The 22,148-nt window shown below is 35.3% G+C and overlaps 3 protein-coding genes across 3 annotated transcripts; 1 reads left to right on the forward strand and 2 right to left on the reverse strand.

Annotated features, from left to right (window-relative positions):
* The first annotated feature begins 6,957 nt into the window (after positions 1-6,957).
* LOC130719743 (uncharacterized) lies at positions 6,958-9,395 on the forward strand. The gene is made up of 4 exons (XM_057570352.1): positions 6,958-7,716; positions 7,845-8,413; positions 8,486-8,885; positions 9,003-9,395. Exons 1-4 carry the CDS (start codon positions 6,958-6,960, stop codon positions 9,393-9,395), a joined length of 2,121 nt encoding a protein of 706 aa, XP_057426335.1.
* A 1,034-nt stretch (positions 9,396-10,429) lies between these two features.
* LOC130721149 (probable prefoldin subunit 4) lies at positions 10,430-12,633 on the reverse strand. Its single transcript, XM_057571891.1, has 3 exons — positions 12,477-12,633; positions 12,285-12,395; positions 10,430-10,989 (listed from the first exon to the last, which is right to left on the reverse strand). Exons 1-3 carry the CDS (start codon positions 12,486-12,488, stop codon positions 10,729-10,731), a joined length of 384 nt encoding a protein of 127 aa, XP_057427874.1. The 5' UTR covers positions 12,489-12,633; the 3' UTR covers positions 10,430-10,728.
* A 2,309-nt stretch (positions 12,634-14,942) lies between these two features.
* Positions 14,943-20,193, reverse strand: LOC130720407 (E3 ubiquitin protein ligase DRIP2-like). Its single transcript, XM_057571047.1, has 7 exons — positions 19,747-20,193; positions 18,925-19,024; positions 17,877-18,156; positions 17,219-17,721; positions 17,081-17,131; positions 16,348-16,420; positions 14,943-15,354 (listed from the first exon to the last, which is right to left on the reverse strand). Exons 1-7 carry the CDS (start codon positions 19,856-19,858, stop codon positions 15,190-15,192), a joined length of 1,284 nt encoding a protein of 427 aa, XP_057427030.1. The 5' UTR covers positions 19,859-20,193; the 3' UTR covers positions 14,943-15,189.
* Positions 20,194-22,148: the final 1,955 nt, after the last annotated feature.

Raw genomic sequence — 22,148 nt, forward strand, 5'->3', positions numbered from 1 at the left:
CTTTTGCTGCCTAACAAAAAGTATGGAGATGTCGTAGAGGTAGTATTTATGCTAGTAGATGTGATGCAACCAACACAACCATTATTTTCTCACCTCGTGATTCCCTCTGAGCCCAATTATGTAATTGATAATGTTCTTAGTGCTTTTGATAGATTGAAAACTCACCATCAATGGGAAGTATGTGTGGGCACGAAAATATGTTCGCAACCGCAAGTCACCAAAGAAAATAAGGACATCTCATACGTGATTTCTTCAAATCACATGTCCTTACTTTAGTTGATAACTCGCAAACATATTTTCTAGCCCATGCATGCTTCTCATTGATGGTGAGTTTTCAATCTATCAAAAACACAAAGGACATTATCAATTACATAATTGTGCTCAGAGAACCATGAGGTGAGCAAACAATGGTTGTCGTTGGTGGCACCACATCTTTCAGAAACATTGTCTCTACGTCGACATTTGCATAATTTCTGTTAGGCAGTAAAAACATGTAAGTAACATGAATTAAAAGATATCACACCATAAATAATGAGACCAACGCTGCATGTAGTTAAAAAGCTACAAGGCATTCCTTAGATGTAAGGTTGCGCACACATATTCTCTTAGTCCTTGTAATATGGTATGCAGTAACATAGATGCAATATCTTCTCAATCTCTCCATGATATCATTGTTGACATCCTCACTCTCTAAATCACCATAAAATCCAACATCAAGTTTTATAGCACTAGCTTTATCCGTACCTTTAATTTTGTGAGTCTTCCAACCTGGCATAAGGAGGACATATATGGGTATAATAATTACTTCATGAGGTTGTTGTTGTTGCTTCATGTCTCTTCTTTTCATTGTATCTTTATAAGAGGTGTGTGAATAAGATCTTGCCTTCTTCTGGTACTATGTCCTTTATTATGAGTGATTTTTTTTTATAATGAATCTTTATGTGGCCTCCATAAAAAATAACTTTCTTAGAGTGATGAGGTATTGGTTTGGGTGCATGCTTGGGTGCCCATAAATTCATGTGAGTGTAGGCTACAGAAGTGAAGTGTACCAATAATACATAAACACTTAATATGACAAGTGTTGACTAGATCTTGTTTACACGATTTATGTTATAACCCAACTGAATTTTAACTTACTAAATATGCCCTCACATTTTTTACTAATTATGTAAAACATAGTCATTCCCAGACCCATATTCTCCATCCCCGATCCATCATCAAACAACAACCCCCAAACCACCTCCACCTCCACCTCCAGATCCTCTCTTTTTTGATCTAATTCTTTAATTTTTAATTTTTACTTTTTCGTCATCTCCTCCTCTCCCAAACAGCAGCCGTGCTTCCCCAGCCCTCGCGATTCTTCTTGGGTGTCCCTCCAAGGTCGCGCCGCCACACTCAACCTCCCAGAGGCCAGGAGCCACCCACACGCTCCCTCCTTTGCCAGCGAAGCAGATCTGCAAAGCCAACCAGTACCCGCGCCGCTTCCACCATCAGTCGTCGCTCACTCCGCCGGCTCTCCATTTCAGTTGAATATTCCAGCCATCTTAAAATAAAAACACAAACACGGACAAAGAGTGGAAGAGAAGCAGAGGAGGTTGGTCGGTGGCTAGAGTGCAAGTGAAGGGGACATTGCAACAGCAGGACTGAATTTTAAAATTAGAAGGTTCTGGGGTTAATTTATAATTACAATAAACCTACAGGGCTGGTTCAGAGTTTCAATAAGTCCACAATATTATTAATACGTGTAATTTTATGACTGGTACATGTCACTCCTGTATTTGACCCAAAAAATATTTGCTTGTACCAGAGGAAATGCCATTGGTTTGTTTGCATCATTACTATCTGGTGACATATCAAATCTTGTTTATCTATCTTTCCATCATGAATACTCATAATATCTCAAGAATTTAATATATGTGAAAAGAGGTAGATGAAAAATTTAAATTCAAGTGAAATCTCAATCCTAATCTATCATAATTTCTTCAATCAATTCATACATTGTACCCAATATCCAATCATTATTTACATACCTTTGCTCGAGTCCGTGGAATTGTGAGTAACCCCCTCACCACAGAGCAACCATCCCTAACCAACCATGAGAACTATTGTTCAATAGTTGTAATACTCCATTATATATTCAAAATCTTCATTTTGACCCGATCTTCCTCGACCGCCGCTCCACTTTTAAGATTGTGAAAGCCACCACAATGAATAATAGTTAAAGTAGCTTCAAAGTCGATTAGAAGATAAAATCTTATTTTCAAACTCAAATTTCCATACCTTGAGGATTTCATCTACATCTTGACCATATGGTGTTGAAGGCCAAAAGGGGAAAGAAATTTGTGTTAGTAGAGTTTTGTGGATGATGTAGCATAGGATAATAAAATAAAATAAATATAGAACAATCTTACTAGAAGGATAAAATCTCACACTCATGAAAGGGAAAAACCTCATTCAGAAGAAACTGCCTTTGAAGGGAAGACGACGCTAGAAGTGGCTTTTAGGTTTATATATAGGTGAAGAATTAGGAGATAATGATGATTGAGACTCCGATGAGAGGAGATTTATATAGAGAGGAGTGAGAGAAATTGTGAGCACTGATTGGTCCAAATGAGGATCGCACAGATCCATAAACATTTTTACTATGTTTGAATGAGAGCCTTAGGATGAATGCTTATCTACGGTTAGGAATGCGAGTTATCTGAGACACTTGGATTGCGAGATGACTATTAAGTTGTTTTGGACCGTGGGATGAATGCTTATCTACGGTTAAGAATGCGAGTTATTGAGACACTTGGATTGCGAGATGACTATTAAGCTGTTTTGGACCGTGGGATGAGTGCTTATCTACGGTCATAAATGCAAGTTAGCTGAGACACTTAAATTGAGTGATAACTATTAAGTGGTTTTGTTGACGTGATTTTGATTGAGTGTGCTTTATTTATTTTTATTACTAGCATATATCAATATATAATTAATTTTTTGTAATTACATTTTTCCTAAAAAAGTGATTTTGAATATTTTTTTTGGGTTAAACATATGTTTTTGGTCCATGACTTATACACATGAATTTAAAATGGTCCCTAACAATTTTCTTTAGTCCCCGACAAATTTTGTTTGACTTAAAATGTTCCCTTGACATCATAATGCATTTTTATTTATTAATAACCAGTCCATGTAAGCGACCACATTGACTTTTTACATTTGTTTTGGACCTTAACAAAATTTTTCCATCAAATTTAGTTATTTTCCTTTTCATAATCATCTTAAATCCCCAAAATTCATATCTTCATCTCAAAACTCAGAAATTCCCCTTTAGCATCTTGTTCGTCCTCCTCGTCCTCCCCCATCTAACACCATCAGCACCACCACCGAAACCCCCATCCACCACCAAACCCCCTTCACCCAACACCACCTTCAACATGTATCTCCTTAATTAAATTACACCCTAACTGAATTAATTGAACCCTAAATCAATATACTCTTCATCCTCTTCATCCCATATTAACCCCAGAAATGAAAAAAAAAACCGAAAGCCTTCCACGTTCAATGGTGACAAGTTTATACCCTTCATTTTCTTCTTCCTCTATACGTATTGCTTCCCCCAAAATCAACAAACCCCAATTAACAAGAGAAGCCAACCCCTACCCCACCGCGCCCGCCGCCCAACCCATCACAACTATCATTTTCAGTGAAGCAAAGTTGTAAAATTTCAAAATTAATGTCATACATGGATGTTGACATGGCAATAATGGCATATCAATATACCATTATTGCATGTTCAAGCAATGTAATTGCTGGCAAGGTATGAAAGGGCAATTTTCTAATTTAGTTACTCCTAGAAAAATATATTTCGAATAAAATATACTAACCTTCAAGAAATAGTTGAATGACAATGCGTTTTGTGTCTTTGGAGCTCGCGGGATCTTGTAAGCAGCAGAGTTAGACAAGAGACTAATATTGTATCTACGATGATTAGTTTATCATCCATATCTAATATCCTAACGAGGGATGACAATGGGCAGAGCGAGGGTAGGGAGTGCTTCCCTGTTGCTTGTTCCCACTTCCCTGATATGTCCCCATCCCCCATCCCCACAACGAGGTGAATTTTTGCTTCATCTTCATTCTCCACCTCTTCATGAGTTCCCACAAGAAATCGCAATACATTATTAATTTAAAAAAAAATAAATTTAATATGGAGAATACATGACGTTGTGCAAAAAATTCAAAAACCACAAATAAAAACGCAACCACATCCAATTTAATAGAAATATATAATAAAGTTCAAATAACATGAAATTGATCACACAATATATGAAGTCTACAAAATAAGAAATTTGAAATGTATTACCAATATTCAATCCTTCGAAAATGTGAAGTCTAATACTTAAACATCCAATTAATCCAAAAAGTAAAGTTTCTTTTTGTTTGTTTTGTAATTTTAAGATGAAGAAAAAAAAAGTAAAGTTTTAGTTTGAGAAATTAGTTTTTTGGTTTTTTATAATGGATTTGTTTATGGCTTTTTATAATTGTTTGACTTGAAATCCACTCATGTTTATATATTTAACTATGATGGCTTCTAGGATGAAAGATAGTGATAGGTCTTTCACAAATGAAAGAGCTAAATTACCTGCTACAGCAGGTGGTAGTGACTTGTTGAGAAAAAAATAAAAAAAATAAAAAAAGAATGTTACAAAAAGGCCCTCCTCCCATGCTCCTCCTCTCTCAACCCCCTTGTATATCCACCATCTCCCCCTTCCCCTCCACCTCTCTCTCTTCCCCCACCTGCGCTCCCACTCACCTCCTCTCTTCCTTGATCTCTTTCTCCTCTGCATTTACCTTGCCACATCCAATGTTCCAAACAATGATGCCTTTTAATTTTTATTACAAGGAAAACAACGAAATGAGAAAGGACTAATCAGTAGAAATAATTTGGACAGAGAAGAACTCTAAATAGTGGCTAAAACCATGATATTGATGTCATTGCACATTTCATTTTCATAATATTAAGCATTTCGCTAATGGAAGGGATGAAGGCTAAACATGAAATTGATGCTTGTGTATGAAAATGAAATCACATATTTTTTTTATGATTTGTTTAAACATGAAATTGATTTAATTTTATAGAAATTAACGTTTTTAAATTTATGGCTTTTATCCAGAAAGCTTCGAGGCTGTTGACTTGTTGTGACGCTGTGACAATGGTTCTTTAAGTGTTGAGTTAGTTTGGGTAAATTGATTAAGAAGAGGATAAATTGGTCAAAAAGAAAATAGCATTAATGACATAATTAGTGTTTTGAATAAATTTATGGTCTTTCATGGTAAACAACCCAACCAAACTTTCATGCTAGTCATCACCTTTAACTATTTCTTACAATTGAAATTTAACTTATTTTTTGGGAAAAGTTTAACTTTTTTTTTTTGAACTTGGGAAAAGTTTAACTTGAAATGGATTAAATGGAATTTGGATAAAACCTATGAACATACTCCCTCCGTTCCTATTTAATTGTCCACTTTGAAGAATTTTTTTGTTCCTATTTAACTGTCCACTTAACATTTCAAGAGAGCATTAAATGATGTTTTTACATATAATGCCCTTAACAGAACAATAAATGAGGAGAGATAACATACACTTTAAAGGGTAAACTAGTAAAACAAGCCTCATTTTTTCTAAAAATCAACAAAATTAATTACACCCTTAATATGGGTGTCTCCACCCAAAGTGGACAGTTATATAGAAACAGATGGAGTATTAAAAAAAACTAATTTTTAAGACAATAGGGATCACCGACCATGATAGTCGGCGTCTTGGACACTGAGGTTGTTATCTGGAGTCCATACGCTGACCATAGGGACTACCGACCACGATAGTCGGAGTCTTTGTATTCGGGCTACATCCATGCAACACATATTATATGTCCTCATCCCATAAAGGGTCCTCCACCAGTTCGGGTTCTTGCAGATTGTCCCCCGCCACCCTCATGTCGTTACAGGCACATCCGCCAGCGTGGAGGAGACAAATGCATTGTTCACTGATCCAAACAGTCGATCCATCCACCCTAGGACTATAGCACTTATCCGGCAGAGGCTGTTCCAGAGTACATGCCATGGTATATCCGGGTCTCCCATCTGTGCATCGTCCCTGATTCTGTGTGGGAGTATCTTGGTGTTGGGGTAAGTTCAATGTCATTATGTAGAGTTATGGTTTTACTTTCGTTATTAGCTGACATCCAAATTGAATTCTTTCCAAGCTGCTCTGTGTCAAGTGGAACCAATGTTGTCAGACTCGCGAGTTAACTCGCTGACTCGGTAGACTCGCGAGTCTACATAGGAAAAACGAGTTGACTCGCTGCCAGACTCGTTTTCTGGCAAGACTCGGTCAGACTCGGTCGACTCGCGAGTCAGGATCGAGTCACCGAGTCAAGGGTTTCTTTTAAAGTTAAAAAATCTCAAATTTATTAAAAATCCCAAAAACTAAACCTAATTTCACTTCTCCTCTATCGCGTTCCGCGTTCGTTCTCCTCTCCTCTGCGTTCGTTCTCCTCTGCGTCTCGCGCCGCCGCCACGCGCTGCCGCGTGCCGCCGCTGCGTCTCCTTCTTCCTCCATCCCTGTTCGTGGGTAAGCAAGCTTCTCTCCATCGTTCGTTCTCCTCTGCGTTTGTTTTTTTTTTTCATTTCCTTCTTCCTTCCTGATTTGCTTTCATCTCTTTCTTCTTTGTTATTGTTTGTTAATTTGCTTTGCTTAATTGCTTTCATCTCCTTCTTCTTTTTCATTTTCATCTCCTTCTGTTCTATTTCAGTGACCTTCTATTTCAGTGACTGTGAGTTCTTTTGTTTGTTTTTTTTTTCATTTCCATGTTCTTTCATTTCTGAGACAGTGAGCTGTGCCTGTGAGTGAGTAATTTGCTTACCTGCTATTTTTGTTTTCTGGGACAGACCGGACAGTGAGTGAGTGCAATGTCAGGGGCTGAAAATTCACAAAACACGGTTAATGCTACTACTGCTTCTTCTAATGTAAGAGGAAGACCGAACTATCCCGAAAGAAGAAATGATCATGGGTGGAAACATGGGATAGATGTTCTTGGAAATGGCAAAAAAGTTCGCTGCAACTATTGTCATACCGAATTCTGGGGAGGAATTAATAGATTCAAGTTACACCTTGCTTGTTATGGAGGAGATGCTGGGAAATGTGTTAGTGTCCCACATGATGTGATGCAATTATTTAAGCAAATTGTGTCTAATGCTGAAGATGCAAAAAATAAAAAGAGGCATTTGATTGACATTAGTGCAGAAAATGAAGTGGAGGTTGATGTTGCTAGGCATCAAATTCAAAGCAAAGGGAAAGGTCTTCTTAGCTTCACATCAAAGGGAAAGAGTAGTGGAGGAGGGGTGCAACAACATTTGAATGAAATGCTGAAAAAGGACTTGAAGGAGCAAGCTTATGATGAAATTGCTGAATTTTTCTACACAAGTGGTCTTTCTTTCAATGTGGTGAAAAATCCTGCTTTTGCAAAGATGTTGGAGACTGTTGGGAGATATGGATGTGGTTTCAAACCACCTTCTTGTAATGATATTAGAGAAAATCTTTTGAAACGAGCTGTGGCTCGAACTGATGAAATAAGAGATGAGTTTAAGGAGGAATGGAAAAAAACTGGTTGCACAATCATGTCTGATGGATGGACGGATAGGAAGAGGCGCTCAATTTGCAACTTCATGGTAAACAGTCCTAAAGGTACATTTTTTCTGTATTCATTGGACACTTCGACATTTCAAAAACCACTGATAAGGTTTCAAAAATGTTAGAAGATGCTATCAATTATGTTGGAGCAGAAAATGTTGTTTAGGTGGTTACTGATAATGCTGCAAATTACAAAGCAGCGGGAGAAAAGTTGATGCAAACAATATATCATTTGTATTGGACCCCGTGTGCGGCACATTGCATTGACTTGATATTAGAAGATATTGAGAAGATTTTGAATGTGCATAAAGTCACTATAAAGAAGGGAAGAAATATCACCACCTACATATATTCCAGGACTATGCTTATTACTTTGTTGAGGAAAGAGACTTCTGGGAGGGACTTGATTAGGCCTGGTGGGACTCGCTTTGCCACAGCATATTTGACTCTATCTTGTCTTAGTGAACTCGAAACACCATTGAGGGCCATGTTTGATTCAGAAGATTGGAGGTCAACTAAGTTTGCTACTTCAACAGAGGGGAAAAAGGTGCAAAGAATAGTAAAGTATTCTCAATTTTGGAAGAACATAGTGATATGTCTCAAGGCTGCTGGTCTTATGATAGAAGTCCTTCGCTTGGTGGATTCAGATGAAAAACCCGCCATGAGTTTCATATATGATGCAATTGATACCGCTAAAGAGAAGATAAAAACAAACTTCAAGGATGTCAAGAAAAGGTAAATACGTTTTCCTTATTCATAGATTATTTTCACTCTTTCTTGAAACTAAATGTTCTCTTTATATTGTAGATATGAGTCTGTATGGAAAATCATTGATGAGAGGTGGGATAAACAACTTCATAGGCCCTTACATGCAGCTGAATATTATCTTAATCCCTACTTCCATTGGGATTCTAATTTCAAAAAAGAAGATGTTGAGGTCAAAGAAGGGCTATACAGTTGCATGATAAAGATGCTACCCAATGCTATGGAGAGGAAAAAGATTCATGCCCAACTTATTGTGTTTCATAATAGAAAAGGCATGTTTGGACTAGAAGATGCACAAAGTGTTAGGAAGACTATGACTCCAGCAGAAGGGTGGGAGGCTTATGGAGATCATTGCCCCGAACTAAGGAATTTTGCCATTCGGGTTCTAAGCTTGACTTGTGGTTCTTCCGGGTGTGAGCGCAATTGGAGCGCATTTGAAATGGTATGTTTGACTTGTATCTCACTTTGTTTCTATATATTAATATATATGGCTTAGAATTTAGGAAGTTATGATATTTTTAGATAATAATGAAATTGTAAACTTATGTTTTATTTCTAGGTGCATACAAAGAAAAGGAATAAATTGCACCAAAAGAAGATGAATGATTTGGTTTATGTCATGTACAACTTGAAGTTGAAGAATAAACCAAAAAAGAGAAATGTTTTTGCCTCTTGTTCTTTTGAGGAAGTTGCTTCAGATGATGAGTGGAAAACTGAGGAAGGAGAAGATGTTAATGTCAATGAACTGAATGAAGAAGTTGGACTTGAACATCTTAATGACAATGATGTTAATGTTGATTTGGATGAAGTTGGAGGAAGTATTAGCCATACTAATGCAAGTGGAATTAGACAAGACTTTTCATCTGATTCTGATGAAGGTGATGCCGATGGCAATGATGATGGAGGAGAATCTGAAGATGATGATGGTGATGATCATGGAATGGAAGAATGACTTTTCATCTGACTTTTATGTACTTTGTTTTAATGCTTTTGTTGTGGTACTTTGAGTATGTACTTTATTTTGGTACTTACTACTTAACTTATGGTGTGGTACTTTGTTAAACTTTGCTTAATTGCTTTATTATGAAGTTGGATTTTGAGTTTATTTGATTAAATGCATCTTGGATGCTCTTATAATTAGATTATATGTTTGTATTTATTCTTCATGTGACAGGGTTATACTTAGTAAATTTTCATTTCTGGTAGACTCGAGTCTCGTCGAGTCTACGAGTCGAGTTTACCTACCCAAAACGAGTCTGCTTAGACTCACGAGTCTGACAACCTTGAGTGGAACAGTGGCTCAGAGAGGTGTTAGAAGTAGAATATGCGCCTCTAGTTGGTGGACCTAGTTGAGCGGCACTGCAGAGGGCGTTGGATTTCACAACCTAGAGGAACACGACAAGCTTCGTCTATGCAAGGAGTAGGGGAGATATCAGATATAAATCATCTAGAGGAGTTTCATCAACTTGATTAAATTGCTTCATTGACTTTTCAAAATAGATAATCACTACTATTAGTTGTGATGCCTTACTTTACCCTCTAAAATGATCATCTCACTTTAAAGGAGCCAAATCCATTAAGTCATAACCGTGCACCAACTGAGTGTTACGACTTAAAATTGACTATTGAGAGCTGTTTTTGCATCTTTTGATATTTTCAACGATACTTTGGAGGTTTTTATGACACATTTTTTGTTTGATGTAAGTGATGAAATTTATCATAGTGTGTGTTTGGAAAATCCAAATAGATCCACATCTAGAGAAGCAACAAATAGTTGCTTTTGGAAAAATGGATCCACATCTAGCAGAGCTAAAATTGAAACCAAACAATTTTCAGTTTTTATAGTTATCTTCAACTACGGGACTACTAAAATAGTTTAAACCCAATTCGTGCCCTATGGTACTTTTCTCTTAATAGTTACCACTGGGTCATCCATTCTGTTTGTCAGTGAATCCATTACCTTAAAGAGAAGTTAAAGCATCACGATATTCTGAATCCAGGAAAACAATTAAGGACTTTTCCCCTTTAGAATAGAATAAAGGGGACAGTAATTTTACATAAAAGAAAGCCAAAGGAAGGCAGAGACAGAGGCAAATAAGTGAGGAAGAGGATCCAATAAGACACATTCTAAAGCTCTGAGGGAAAAAAACCTAGAGAACTATCAACAAGAAGAAAGTTGCTATTCCTCCTCAAGATTGATTGAGTCGTTGAACTTCGCATACAAAACTTTCTTCAGTTCAGCCATCTGAAAAAAACCTAGAGAACTATCAACAAGAAGAAAGTTGCTATTCCTCCTCAAGATTGATTGAGTCGTTGAACTTCGCATACAAAACTTTCTTCAGTTCAGCCATCTGAGCTAGCACAGACTCTTTTTCTTCTTCAAGTTTTTCCAATTTTTTGCTTGTCACCTCTTGCATCTGTTCTATCCTGCTCTCAACTTCATCCTTTGGTACATGAGCAAAAACCTCCCCTATTTGAAACCTAACTACATCTTCATCTGTGAGAATCAACTCATTGCTCGCATCCTCAAAGTTTTCATTTGTTTCCTGTGAAAAAAAAACAAACATTTGCATAAAAAAGGCATCCCAATGGGTTTGCCATCACAGAATGCTTGGATGGCAGTGAAATTAAAACCATAACACGACCTACAAGAACAGATACAATCATTTAACCAAACAGAGAAGTTGAAGGATAAAACAGATGATCAGATAAGCTCTTAAACATGTGCATTTATGTACACATTCACATGTAAGAAAAGAAAGGAATAGCTAAGTAGCTAACTCAAACAAAATTAAAATCAGTTTGTATACATAATTTTGAATGATATAATCACTTAATTGTCTTATAATTTTCACCTAATCTAGCAGATTCAATATTTTTCTCAGATTAGCAAGTAGCAAAAATGTTCCTTTTAGTCCAGTCCTAAAGAGCCTGAGGAGCAGGTAAGAGGTTAAACGCCTATTTGTCGAATACAGAAAAATTGAAAAATGTTAAGTTTCGATGCACCTTTAATAGAAGTAGCTATTTGCTACTTTTCAGTTTTGTTGCTCAAAACGTAGAAAGAGAACATTATACAAACAGGTTCTAAGCATTTTCCAGATGAGATGATGCAATTCCAACCTAATGTGTATTCAGTGAGATTCAAGTAGATCTAGGGATATTATTGAATCTTAATATTGAAACAAGAGAATAACCCACTTAGGTCCTGTTTCTACAAAAGGCATGCAACCAAGCATAAGATATATTGATAACATTCACACAACTCAACAAATGAAATACAATAGGACACACTGAAGACTGAAGTTTAACTATTAGAGCTTGTTCTATGTTTTAAAGCATACATCAATTCAGGTAAGAATTGAAGTTGATTTCTCATATATAGCTAAGCAAGTAAATTAAAATCTGTGCATAGCATATCCTTAAACTGATGCTTTCCTCCACTTTAACCACCCAGCTCGAATTCTATGTGTAACACCTTTGTCAATTTCCCCATTATCTTTTATAACCGATCCAAGGTACTTAAACGGCAAAACTTGTGGTACGATGCCGTTTCCAATTTTTACTTCCAACATCATTCTTACTTACATAGAAAAGGCATGCAGCAAAGGATAGATATATTGGTAACATTCACAAAACTAAACCAATTTCTTTGATTTTGGACCCATTTCATATCGACCAACTTTCAAATTAAAGGATGCATTTTTCCTCACTTATTCTACTAATCTCAATGAATGATAACACAGAAACTTCAATCAAAGCGTTGAATAACAGGGGTTCTTAACTTCCCCTTTCTGCAACTGAAAAATTGAAAAAACGATTGATTGATTGATTGATTGAATACCTTGGCGACTTTGATCTCATCGTCAAGCTCGTGAAGGCGATTATTCATCCTTCCGAACTTGTTGATGTTCTGCTGATCCTCCCATGTGACTTCGGTTTCAGATCCTCCACCCTATTCGGATCAGAAACAAATGAGGATTACAAATCAAACATTGCGAATCAAGAATGAAATCTAGGGTTTCGAGCTTGTTACCTGGTGCTGCATGCTGTTGATTGAAATTCAATTTAGGGTTTTTCGTTCGCAGCAGCGATACCAGTAGCAGTATCAGGTTGACGATGACCACCGTTGCTTGTAACCAAACACCTGAGAAGTAAATATATTTGGATTAATTGTAATTTTAGTCCCTCTAGTTCTAATAAGATCCTCTACTTTTAAAATTAAACAAATGATCTAAATATTAAGTTGTTTTGAGCTTATTTTCATTGTACCGAGTAGTTTTATGTCTCTCATTGTGTTTGCACAGGGTCAGTCTTGCAAAGCTACCCAATATTATTATACTTACTCTGGGCAAAGACAATGAGAGACAAAAAAAAAAACTGAGAAAATAAAAGAAGTTTTGTTTCATTTTTTAATTGAGTTTTTTTAATTTGAAAAATTGATAATGAAATACTTAAGAAATTCATATTGTCTATGACTACTTAATTGTTGTGTGATGAAGAAATGCATGATATAAAATGTATCCCAATTTTCATGACTATATACAATATTTAAATTTTCATGACTATCTAAAACATTTAAACTTTCATCACTATCTAGAACATTTAAATTTTGACATTAGGAATGTAAATGTGTAACGTATTAAAGTACTTATACGCGCGTTGGTAGCAGCTTAAATGTATGTCCCATTACCCTAAGAGTTCATATGCCTTTTACCTGCAATTTAGCTAATTAAAATATAATTTTCATTGTTTGCAATTTTCAATAGAAAAAGTATATAATTATTATTACAAAATAAAAATGTTAATTAAAAATGAAAAAGATCATCAAAATATATATCAAGAAAAATCATTCAACTATGTATAATTTTACTCCTTATAGTAAAGATAAAGGTAGGATTTTTTTTAAGATAAAAGTCAGTTTAATATAGTTAGGTCCGATTAAATTAAGTTTTTTTGTTTCCAACGATTGAATATAAGTTTTAAAAAAATAATATTGTTTTTATATATACTTTCTGAATAGAATAAAGTGAAATTACTTTTAAAATAACTGAAATAAACCTAAGATATATATATATATAATATAATATAAATATGGTGTATTGTATCAATATGTAGAGATGTGAATTTGGCTAGCAACCTGGGAGGTAACCTAGTTGAACTCGACTTGTCAGCGTGTTGAGTTGGTGAAAATCGAGTTTGCACAAATCTCAAGTTAGACGGCCTTGGCTCATAGAGCCTGTTGGTCAAATAGATTCGCAATAAGTTGAGTCGGGCTGGCCCGCAAGTCAAACTTTTATGCATTATTTAAATTTATTATATTAGTTTATTTTGACCTTTCAATTTATTTTTTCCAATTCCTAATTTGTAATGGGTTTCTAGCTCGCCAAAAAAATTGAGTAGGGCTTGATACCAACTTTCATGGTAACATGTGGTGAGCTAGACCGAATGAGAAATGTTGGCCCATTTTTATAGTCTTATCAATATGGGTAATGTTGTCAAATAACATCCAAATCATTTTTTTATAACCCAAAACTATGTATCAAGTTACTTTTCAAAACTCAATTTTTATAGTTGAAATTGTATTTAACTATAAAATGACACAAGTTAAAAAAAATAACAATGACACGATGAATATTAACCCGCTTATTTTTAACAGAAAATAGGGCTAAACAAACAAACACTTCATACTTAGGCTTAGTTACAATTTTAGCCTCTCCAATATTGCTAATGTGTGATTTTGATCCCTATAATTATTTTAGCAAATTCAGTCCCATAATTTTTAAGATTGTTACACTTAAGCCTTCAATCACTTTTATTATAATTAAAACTCTTAAATTCAAATTTTCTAAGTGAAATTTCCAATTTGATTAAATCTTCATAAACCTTCTTCCATTCAAAACACATCAACCCAAATAAGAAACTTCTTCTAAATTTAAAAGTACCTCACAATTCCTTCTCTTTAAACCCTAATCTCATCCAATAAGATCCTTCAAATTTTAATATTTTTTCACCATGCTTTTTAACAGATTAATATTAATATTATATTCATATATATCTCATCAATCCCAAAATATTTGAATAGAAAATAAAGATTTATTGACTTTTATATATTAAAAATGATAAAAGGACCAAATTTCTTTTGCTTTCAGAAAAAGGGACCAAATTTGTTATTTTTAATTTTGGTATTTAATTAGCTTGAAAAAACACTATAGGAACCAAAAAAAAAAAACACTATAGGAACCAAAAGTCCAAAATCACTCAAATTCCAAACTAGAGAGGTTAAAAGCACAATCAAGCCTAATTTCGAACATGACAATGTGAAGTGTGATGTAACTAAGGGAAGTGGTGTCCAGATATCTACCTAGAATGGAAAGTTCAAATTGAAGTTATAAAAAAATGCAATTAGCAAGTTTAACAGTGTCCCAAAAAATTAATCTCTCGCTGTTTTGCATAGCTTCTCTTTCATTCATTTGTTATGATTTAATACCACTCTCATTAGTTCAACAGAAAAAATACAAAATGTTTCATGATACTAAGAATAACAGCAGATAAAGTACATGCAACAAATTTGGTCTCGGTACACGTTTTCAGGTCATGAGCAAAACAAAAGCACATAGATTCTTCACATGGTAAAAATTAAATATACAAATCCTCAAGCAGGAATATAAGAATGCTATTAGAAGAAGAAAAAAAAGTTGAATCCCTATGTAAAGAGTTGAGGCAAAATGTATAAACAGAACAAGGAACTAGGCCTTTCGACAATAAGATAAAACCATTACAAAATCCTTGGCTGAGGACCCCACAGATGCTGGCATTCTCTTTGAGGTTGAAGCTGTCCGGAACCAGAGATCTACCACGTTATGCAGTTGCAGAGAAGGGAGCACTGGCTGACCCTGGCACATTATTTCCACCTGTTCAAATTACAAAACGGTACCAATCTTTAAATCCAATAATGCAGCAGGCAGGCAAGTTCTTTTTTTGGTGTATTTCATTTGGAAAGAAAATTTATTGTAATCATAATGTTTGCCAAAACAAAAAGTTCAGATCACAACCCTGGAAATCATATAAGGCAATTGAAGTTTACATAGCACATTGGACTGCCAATAGTATCTGAGACTTTCAGCAAACAAGGATTGTATCTAGAAAACAATATTTCAGACTAAGACAATGTTCGGATATCCGTTGCCACCGGTGCAAACAAACCTTAACACACTTCAAAACAAAAAGTGAACCAAACTCTTTTAATTGATTGAGATGAAAGCCTGCTTACATTCCACTCAACTGGTATCCTAACACACTAATATATGGCAAAACCCACCTAGTAAAACCTGGATCCAAGGTGTAAAGACTTCAATCATGTTTTCAAATGCTAGTTCAGTTTCTAGTGCCTATTGCCTACAGGGTTGACTTGGAGTTACAACTTCAAGATAATAATTTTGTTTCCTTCATTTTTATTTTCTTTACATCGCAGCAGTTCAAAAAAAAAAAAATTCTTTACATCGCAAATCATGTGGGCGCGCATATGGTAGAGGTTGAAGGCACTGTTGGTGTTCTCATTAACTATGAATTTGCATCACTTGCTGTTTTCTATTGAGTAAAAAATACAAGTTTAATAGAATTCTCACAGGTCCTAAATTAACGCTTTTATATTTGAACTAACTTCTTATGATAGCTTCAGACAATGTTCAAAAGGTTTGCACTATTCTTGGTCTCCTGGGGCAATCTTTCGCACACAACAATAAAGAAGACATACACTATACATCAAATAATTAAGGAACACACACTCTTTCTATAATTACAACCTTCTACCAAAATAAGTTAGTAAGAGTAAGAAAGAAAATAGAAAGCCAGAGAGAGAAACATTCTTAATTCTTAGAAGGTAGAGTGATATATGATGAGCTTACCTCTGTTTCACTGGCAAGATTGAGTTTCTTCACAAGGTATTTTTGTATAAATGAGACAGGCACGGTACCATCTCTGTGATGAGGTCAGAAACACAATTAAGACTTATGTCCTTATCATCAAAAGGGAGTGTATTTGAAAACTAGTAAAGAAGAAAGAAAGAGGGCAAGCAATAAGAGAACATAAGAGGCAGGAAAATCAACACACTTCAAAGTTCTGCTTTGCTAAAACTGTAACTCAGACAATTAACATCAATCTTTGCATTTTCTATCTTGGATAATACAGAAAATTAAATCAACTAATGATTTAGTCCATGATCATCAATCTGTTGTTTTCTGCATATATGACTGTTCTAAGAAAATTTGACCAAATCAAGTTACAAAGAACAGAAGATTAATTTGCAAAATGTGATCTGAGTGACATAATACTTTCTTAGAATGCAGCATGGAAGTGTTTTCCTGAACATTTATCAATCTTATCTTTAAATGCATAAGCGTATAACATTTTTTACCCTCTCGGGTTGCAATTTACCACCAATTTAGTTAACAAAAACACTTTTTCATTTTGCATCTTAATCACAGTTAGTCTATTTTTGGCACGACAAAAGGAGAAAAAACTATATTCTGTTCAATTCACAGGCCAAAGTTGTACTCACTCAAGCGATAATGAAGCAAGACTTTCAAAATTAAAAATAAATCAGATGAACAGAGAGGGACTGAGAGTTAGAGGAATTACCTTATTCTTAAGTAACAAGATGAGATCTGTGGCAAGGAGGCATCTCCTTTCCTGAATAAAAAAATTAACTCCTTTAAGGTCCCTGGAAGATTAACATTTCATAATTAATATGACTTACATATATAAGAACTAACTTACTGATCCTCTGAAGCAACTAATGAAAACCAAATAGGACTGTTTTTTCTGTTACACTTTCCCCAAGTTGCACTTAGCATGCCTGGGGCTGAGGCAGACATATCAGATGCTGCAGCTCTTTTCTGACCAGCAGGACGCAACCTTTTTCGCTTTGCTGGTCCTGAAGGCACACATTTCGCATCCTTGTCAACGCCGAATAATTTTTTATGTCCGGTATCCTTAATTTTGCATTTAGGAATGTTTAATTCATTCTGAGCAAAAGCAGGTAGGCCTGTTTTGGTTGTAGTTTCAGGTTGATCTAGTCCTCCATGAGAAGTAGTTGGACACTCTAATTCGGCAACAGGCGTAGCTTGTGAATTGGCCTTGAAGGACTTCGTTCTGTTTGCAGCTTCAACAAGACAGTTCAATGGTGTCCAGAGATCAACCTTCCCTTCTGCAAGTTCCACACTGTTCTCCATGTCTTCATTGGGCTTATGCTTCTTAAATTGCCCAGCCTTGGAAGAATCCTAACATTATAATGAATTGATTATACATGACCGTTATCACATGGACTCAAGTCTTAATTAATGCTACATATAAACAAGCAAAACTCCAACCTCTTAAGTCATAACCAAAATCTTAACTTCCTCATATTTGATAAATCAGGTAAGATTGAGCTCACCTTATTATCTTCATTATTTGTTTCTTCCTTCTTTACGGGGTCTTCAAGAATAAAACTACATCCACGTAATGAGGCAGCTTTTCTGTTACTGGTTTTTGTCCGCTTTCCTGTGAAGCCAGTTTGCATTGAAACTTTGGGAGCAATAACCGCCAATGACGAAAGTGATCTTTCTTTCCTTTTTGCAGGCAAGGGTATTGGAGACAAAACTTCTGGGGCCTTGGTCTTTCTTCTCTTGAGAGGAAATAATTTTGTTCTTATGTCTTGCAAATTGTGGTCTGCCCTGCATATCATTAATAGGAACCCATGATTGAGATTTGCAAGAAACTAGTTTTTAAAATTCATAAAACAATGTGCATGCAAATCTTTAATAATAACTTATTGAAATTTAACATGCTTAAAAATGAGGAAGACACCACTCTGATTGGGGTTTTTATGCCTAAAAATCCATTGTATAAAAACATCAATCTTTCCCAAAAATCACAAGCTGCAGATGAAATCTTATGAAAAGTACATATAAGGTAATCCTCAGACTATAGATTTAGGCAGAAAGATGTCTTGTAAAATATGACAATGATACTATTTTTATTGAACAAAATTCTGTGTCTGAATAGATATGCAGTTCAACAGATAAACAATATTCTGTTACAAAAATGAAGATAGATATGGCAAATGACACTTTTTGATGAACATTTCTGAAAGTAGGGAAAGGAAAAGGAAGGAGCTTAGTTTGGTAATTCAGCAATACATTGTGAGAGAGATTCAATGCCATAAATTGCTAAGGCAAAGTTGGAATTGTACTAAAAGCAAGGTATGGGTTGATTTTGATCATAAGCACTGATTATAAATGTTTAACTGCATGCTCTCTTGTACATAACAAACAAGAGATACTAAGGGAAATGAAGGAAGGAGAAGCAGAATAAATGAACAAACAGATAATAAGCTCTTCACAGCATGAAATTGAAACCGCATGTTTGTTTAATTCAGTTCAAAGAAAGCATAAATCACCCAAACTGCAATAATAAATTGGTAATCAAATACTATAACCAACCTGAGTTTTTCCACTGGAACACATCCTAGATCAATATTGCACACTGGACAGCAATCAGACTCCTCATCTGAGAGCTTCTCATAAATGCATTTCCTGCAAACTGTAACAGGGTTCATTGCTCAATGCATCATTCATACAGAAGAACCTTGTACACATGCAAACAAGGTGCATGTGTGCAATTCAGGAATGTCATAAATATCACACACTGCTCAAATTGTAAAATAAGCATATAATGAAATTACACTACATTAAAAGTGAAGATGACCATAAAAATAATGTCACCTAGCTAGCTAGACTCCAAATCACTTAACAGAAGAAAAAGCTGCACTGAGCATGATCCATCCCATTCCTTACCCATCAAATAGTAGAAACCCAAACAATCAATGAAGCACATAAAAGGAAAAGATGTAATAACTATCATGGCAGTGTTATTGTTCATCACTTCATTGAAACATCTGTTTAAACTTGAACGTTCTCTTCACGCAAAACCCAGAAAGTCACAAAACCATTACACAATAATTAAGACCAGGAAGGAAACTAGATCACCCAAATCATCAATCACACAGTGTTAGAGAAAGAATCAACGAAACTACATTGAACAAAAAACCCAGATCATGAAAACCCAGCTAATTGCATAAAAATTACAAGAGCCCAGAAGGGTTAACAAATAACACATTGCATAGGAAGATAAGCTACAACTACATCAAAATCTAAGAGAAAAAAGAATGCAGAAAGCAAAAACAATTAATCAGAATCAAAATCAAATTGAAAGAGAACATGGGCACGTGAGAAAGCAATTGAAAGTGAAAAGCAGAGACGAACAGGTATGAAGGCAGAGAGAGATGGTGGTAGCATCCTTGAAGAGTTTACGGCAAAGAGGGCATGTCATGCATGGTCGTAGCTTATCGCTCTTCACTTTCACTGTCGCCACCATGTCGAACTTGCATTCAAATCCAGCGCACACAAACACAGAGAGAAACTGATACAGAATATATAGCAAAACACGAGCACGAGCAAGAATGAATGGACGTGGATCTATTGAGTGGCGGGTTTTGGGGGTGAAATCGCGAGATGGGTTTGGAATTTGGGAATGAAAATCACGTGAAGATGAAGGTGAAACTGTTGAGTGTTGTTGTTGGGTGTTGGTTGTGTAATTGGACCAAAGCAAAGAAAGAGAGAGAGCATGAAGAGAAAAGAGAAGAAGCAATACACACACAAACCACAGTACTAACAAAACCAAGGTTTGTTGTTGGTTTCGTGTGTGGATATTGACAATTTGACTTCAACTATGTATGTATGTATGTATGTTCCCTTGTTTCTGTCTTTCTTACAAGTATTTAATACTACTATTCATTTCATACTTCACCATTTTATTCTTCAAATTCTAGTTCTTGTTTGTTACTACTGCTTTTTCACTTCAAGGAATTATTAGACTACTAGGATGTGGAAAAATATAGGTCTAGTTTAGTTCTGACAGTTTGTGTGACTTTCCTTGGACTAGTTCCTTGTAATCCGGAAACATCTGAGAATTCATGTTATGTGTAAAAGAACACTTGTTTCAGCTGGATGTTAACTTGTTTTGATTCATTATCAATTTTAGTTACTTTATTATGATTGAATCATATGTTGTTCTTATGAAATTGGACGTAACTATACTAGCTATCATGGAGAATTATATGGCTAATATCGTATACATTTGTCTCATTTCATGAATGTGGCTCTTAATGTTGTTACCAAGGTGCTATGCTATTTACTAGTGTGTTTAAAAGTGCATAAAACCGAATTAAACCCCTCAAATGAAACGCAAAAAAATGAAAACTAAAAAAACCATGGATTTGTTCGGTTTTTGTTCTCAAGTTTAGAACTAAATCAATCCAAATCAAACTGAATGTAGTTCATTAATTTAAATTATTATATAGACAATTACATCTTTACCCATACTTATCAGATTGTTTTCCACTACAACCCACTTCTTTAATCCTAATCTTATAAGTTAGGAGTGTTATGCTGGTTGTTGCAACTTTGCCTTTCCTCTCTAAAGTTCCCATGCTTGAACAAAACCCTTTATGATTTTCAAGCAACAACGTGAAGCCCTTGCAACCTAGCTCAGTACCAATTGACGAAGCCCTTTTTTCAGGTAACCCTACAAGATCGCTACTCTCTATATATGGTCGATTGAGTAGCATCTTCTGCCTTATCTCTGCCCGGTGTGCTATCATTCTATATCACTTGTCCTCCTTCTCTTTTCTGGTGAGATCACTATCTCACTATCTCGATCTGGTCTCTGTCTTAATGCCCGATGAGGTTGTCCTCTCACTCTCTCGATCCGGTATATGTCTCTCCATTCAGTATCTCTCGTACGACATCGCTCACACATCATCTCTCTTGCATGACATTGTTCACAATAAATGTTCTGATACTTTGTTTGTCAGTGGTAGAGCTTGAGGTGAATATTTCTTTTATAAAAAAAATATGATAGAACAGATAGAAAACAAATTCAGACTATTAGGCAGAACATCAATGACATTATAGGGAGATCAGCATAAGCTCACTCATAGGTAATAACATGGACGGACCCATGTTGGGGCTAGGTGTGGCTTTAGCCACACCAGTTTTTTTTTTCTTTTTTTTTAAAAAAAAAATTATATGCTCTCACAATTGTGTGTTGTTTTCATTTTATTCTCTTCTTGAATGTATTTGATATTGCGTCTGTTGTTCATATCTATCATGAAATTAATGTTCACTCAAATTATTGTGCTCATCATGTCATCCAATACAATACATATATAAAGAAGAATATACTCAAACATATAAATTATAATAAACGGAAAAACCTTCACTCAGCACTTTGCAAGCCACTCAAAAAATTCATTAGAAGAAATTTTCCTGTAACCTGCTATGTGCTGTTGTGGATTTCTCATGCACCTCCTATTTTTCGGCCTCCACTATTAGTGTAGTATAGATTGTTGTCTTCCTATTGTATTTTCTCTGTTTTATTGTTCTTGTTTCTTTACTGTTGTTTTCACTTTGTTTCTTTTGTTATATTTCGTTGTAAGCCTAGTCCTTCTTGAACTGTAAACTCTTCTATTTCCATGAGAAACTTTCTCTCATGGTTTTATCTATAATATTTCTCTTGTTCAAAAAAAAAATTCAATATATTTAGCCTATAATTTCTTTATGTTTAGCCACATTGATATATTAGGTCTGGATCCGCCCCTGGGTAA

This window comes from Lotus japonicus, chromosome 5 (assembly GCF_012489685.1).
Source record: "Lotus japonicus ecotype B-129 chromosome 5, LjGifu_v1.2".
Classification (NCBI taxonomy): Eukaryota; Viridiplantae; Streptophyta; class Magnoliopsida; order Fabales; family Fabaceae; genus Lotus; species Lotus japonicus.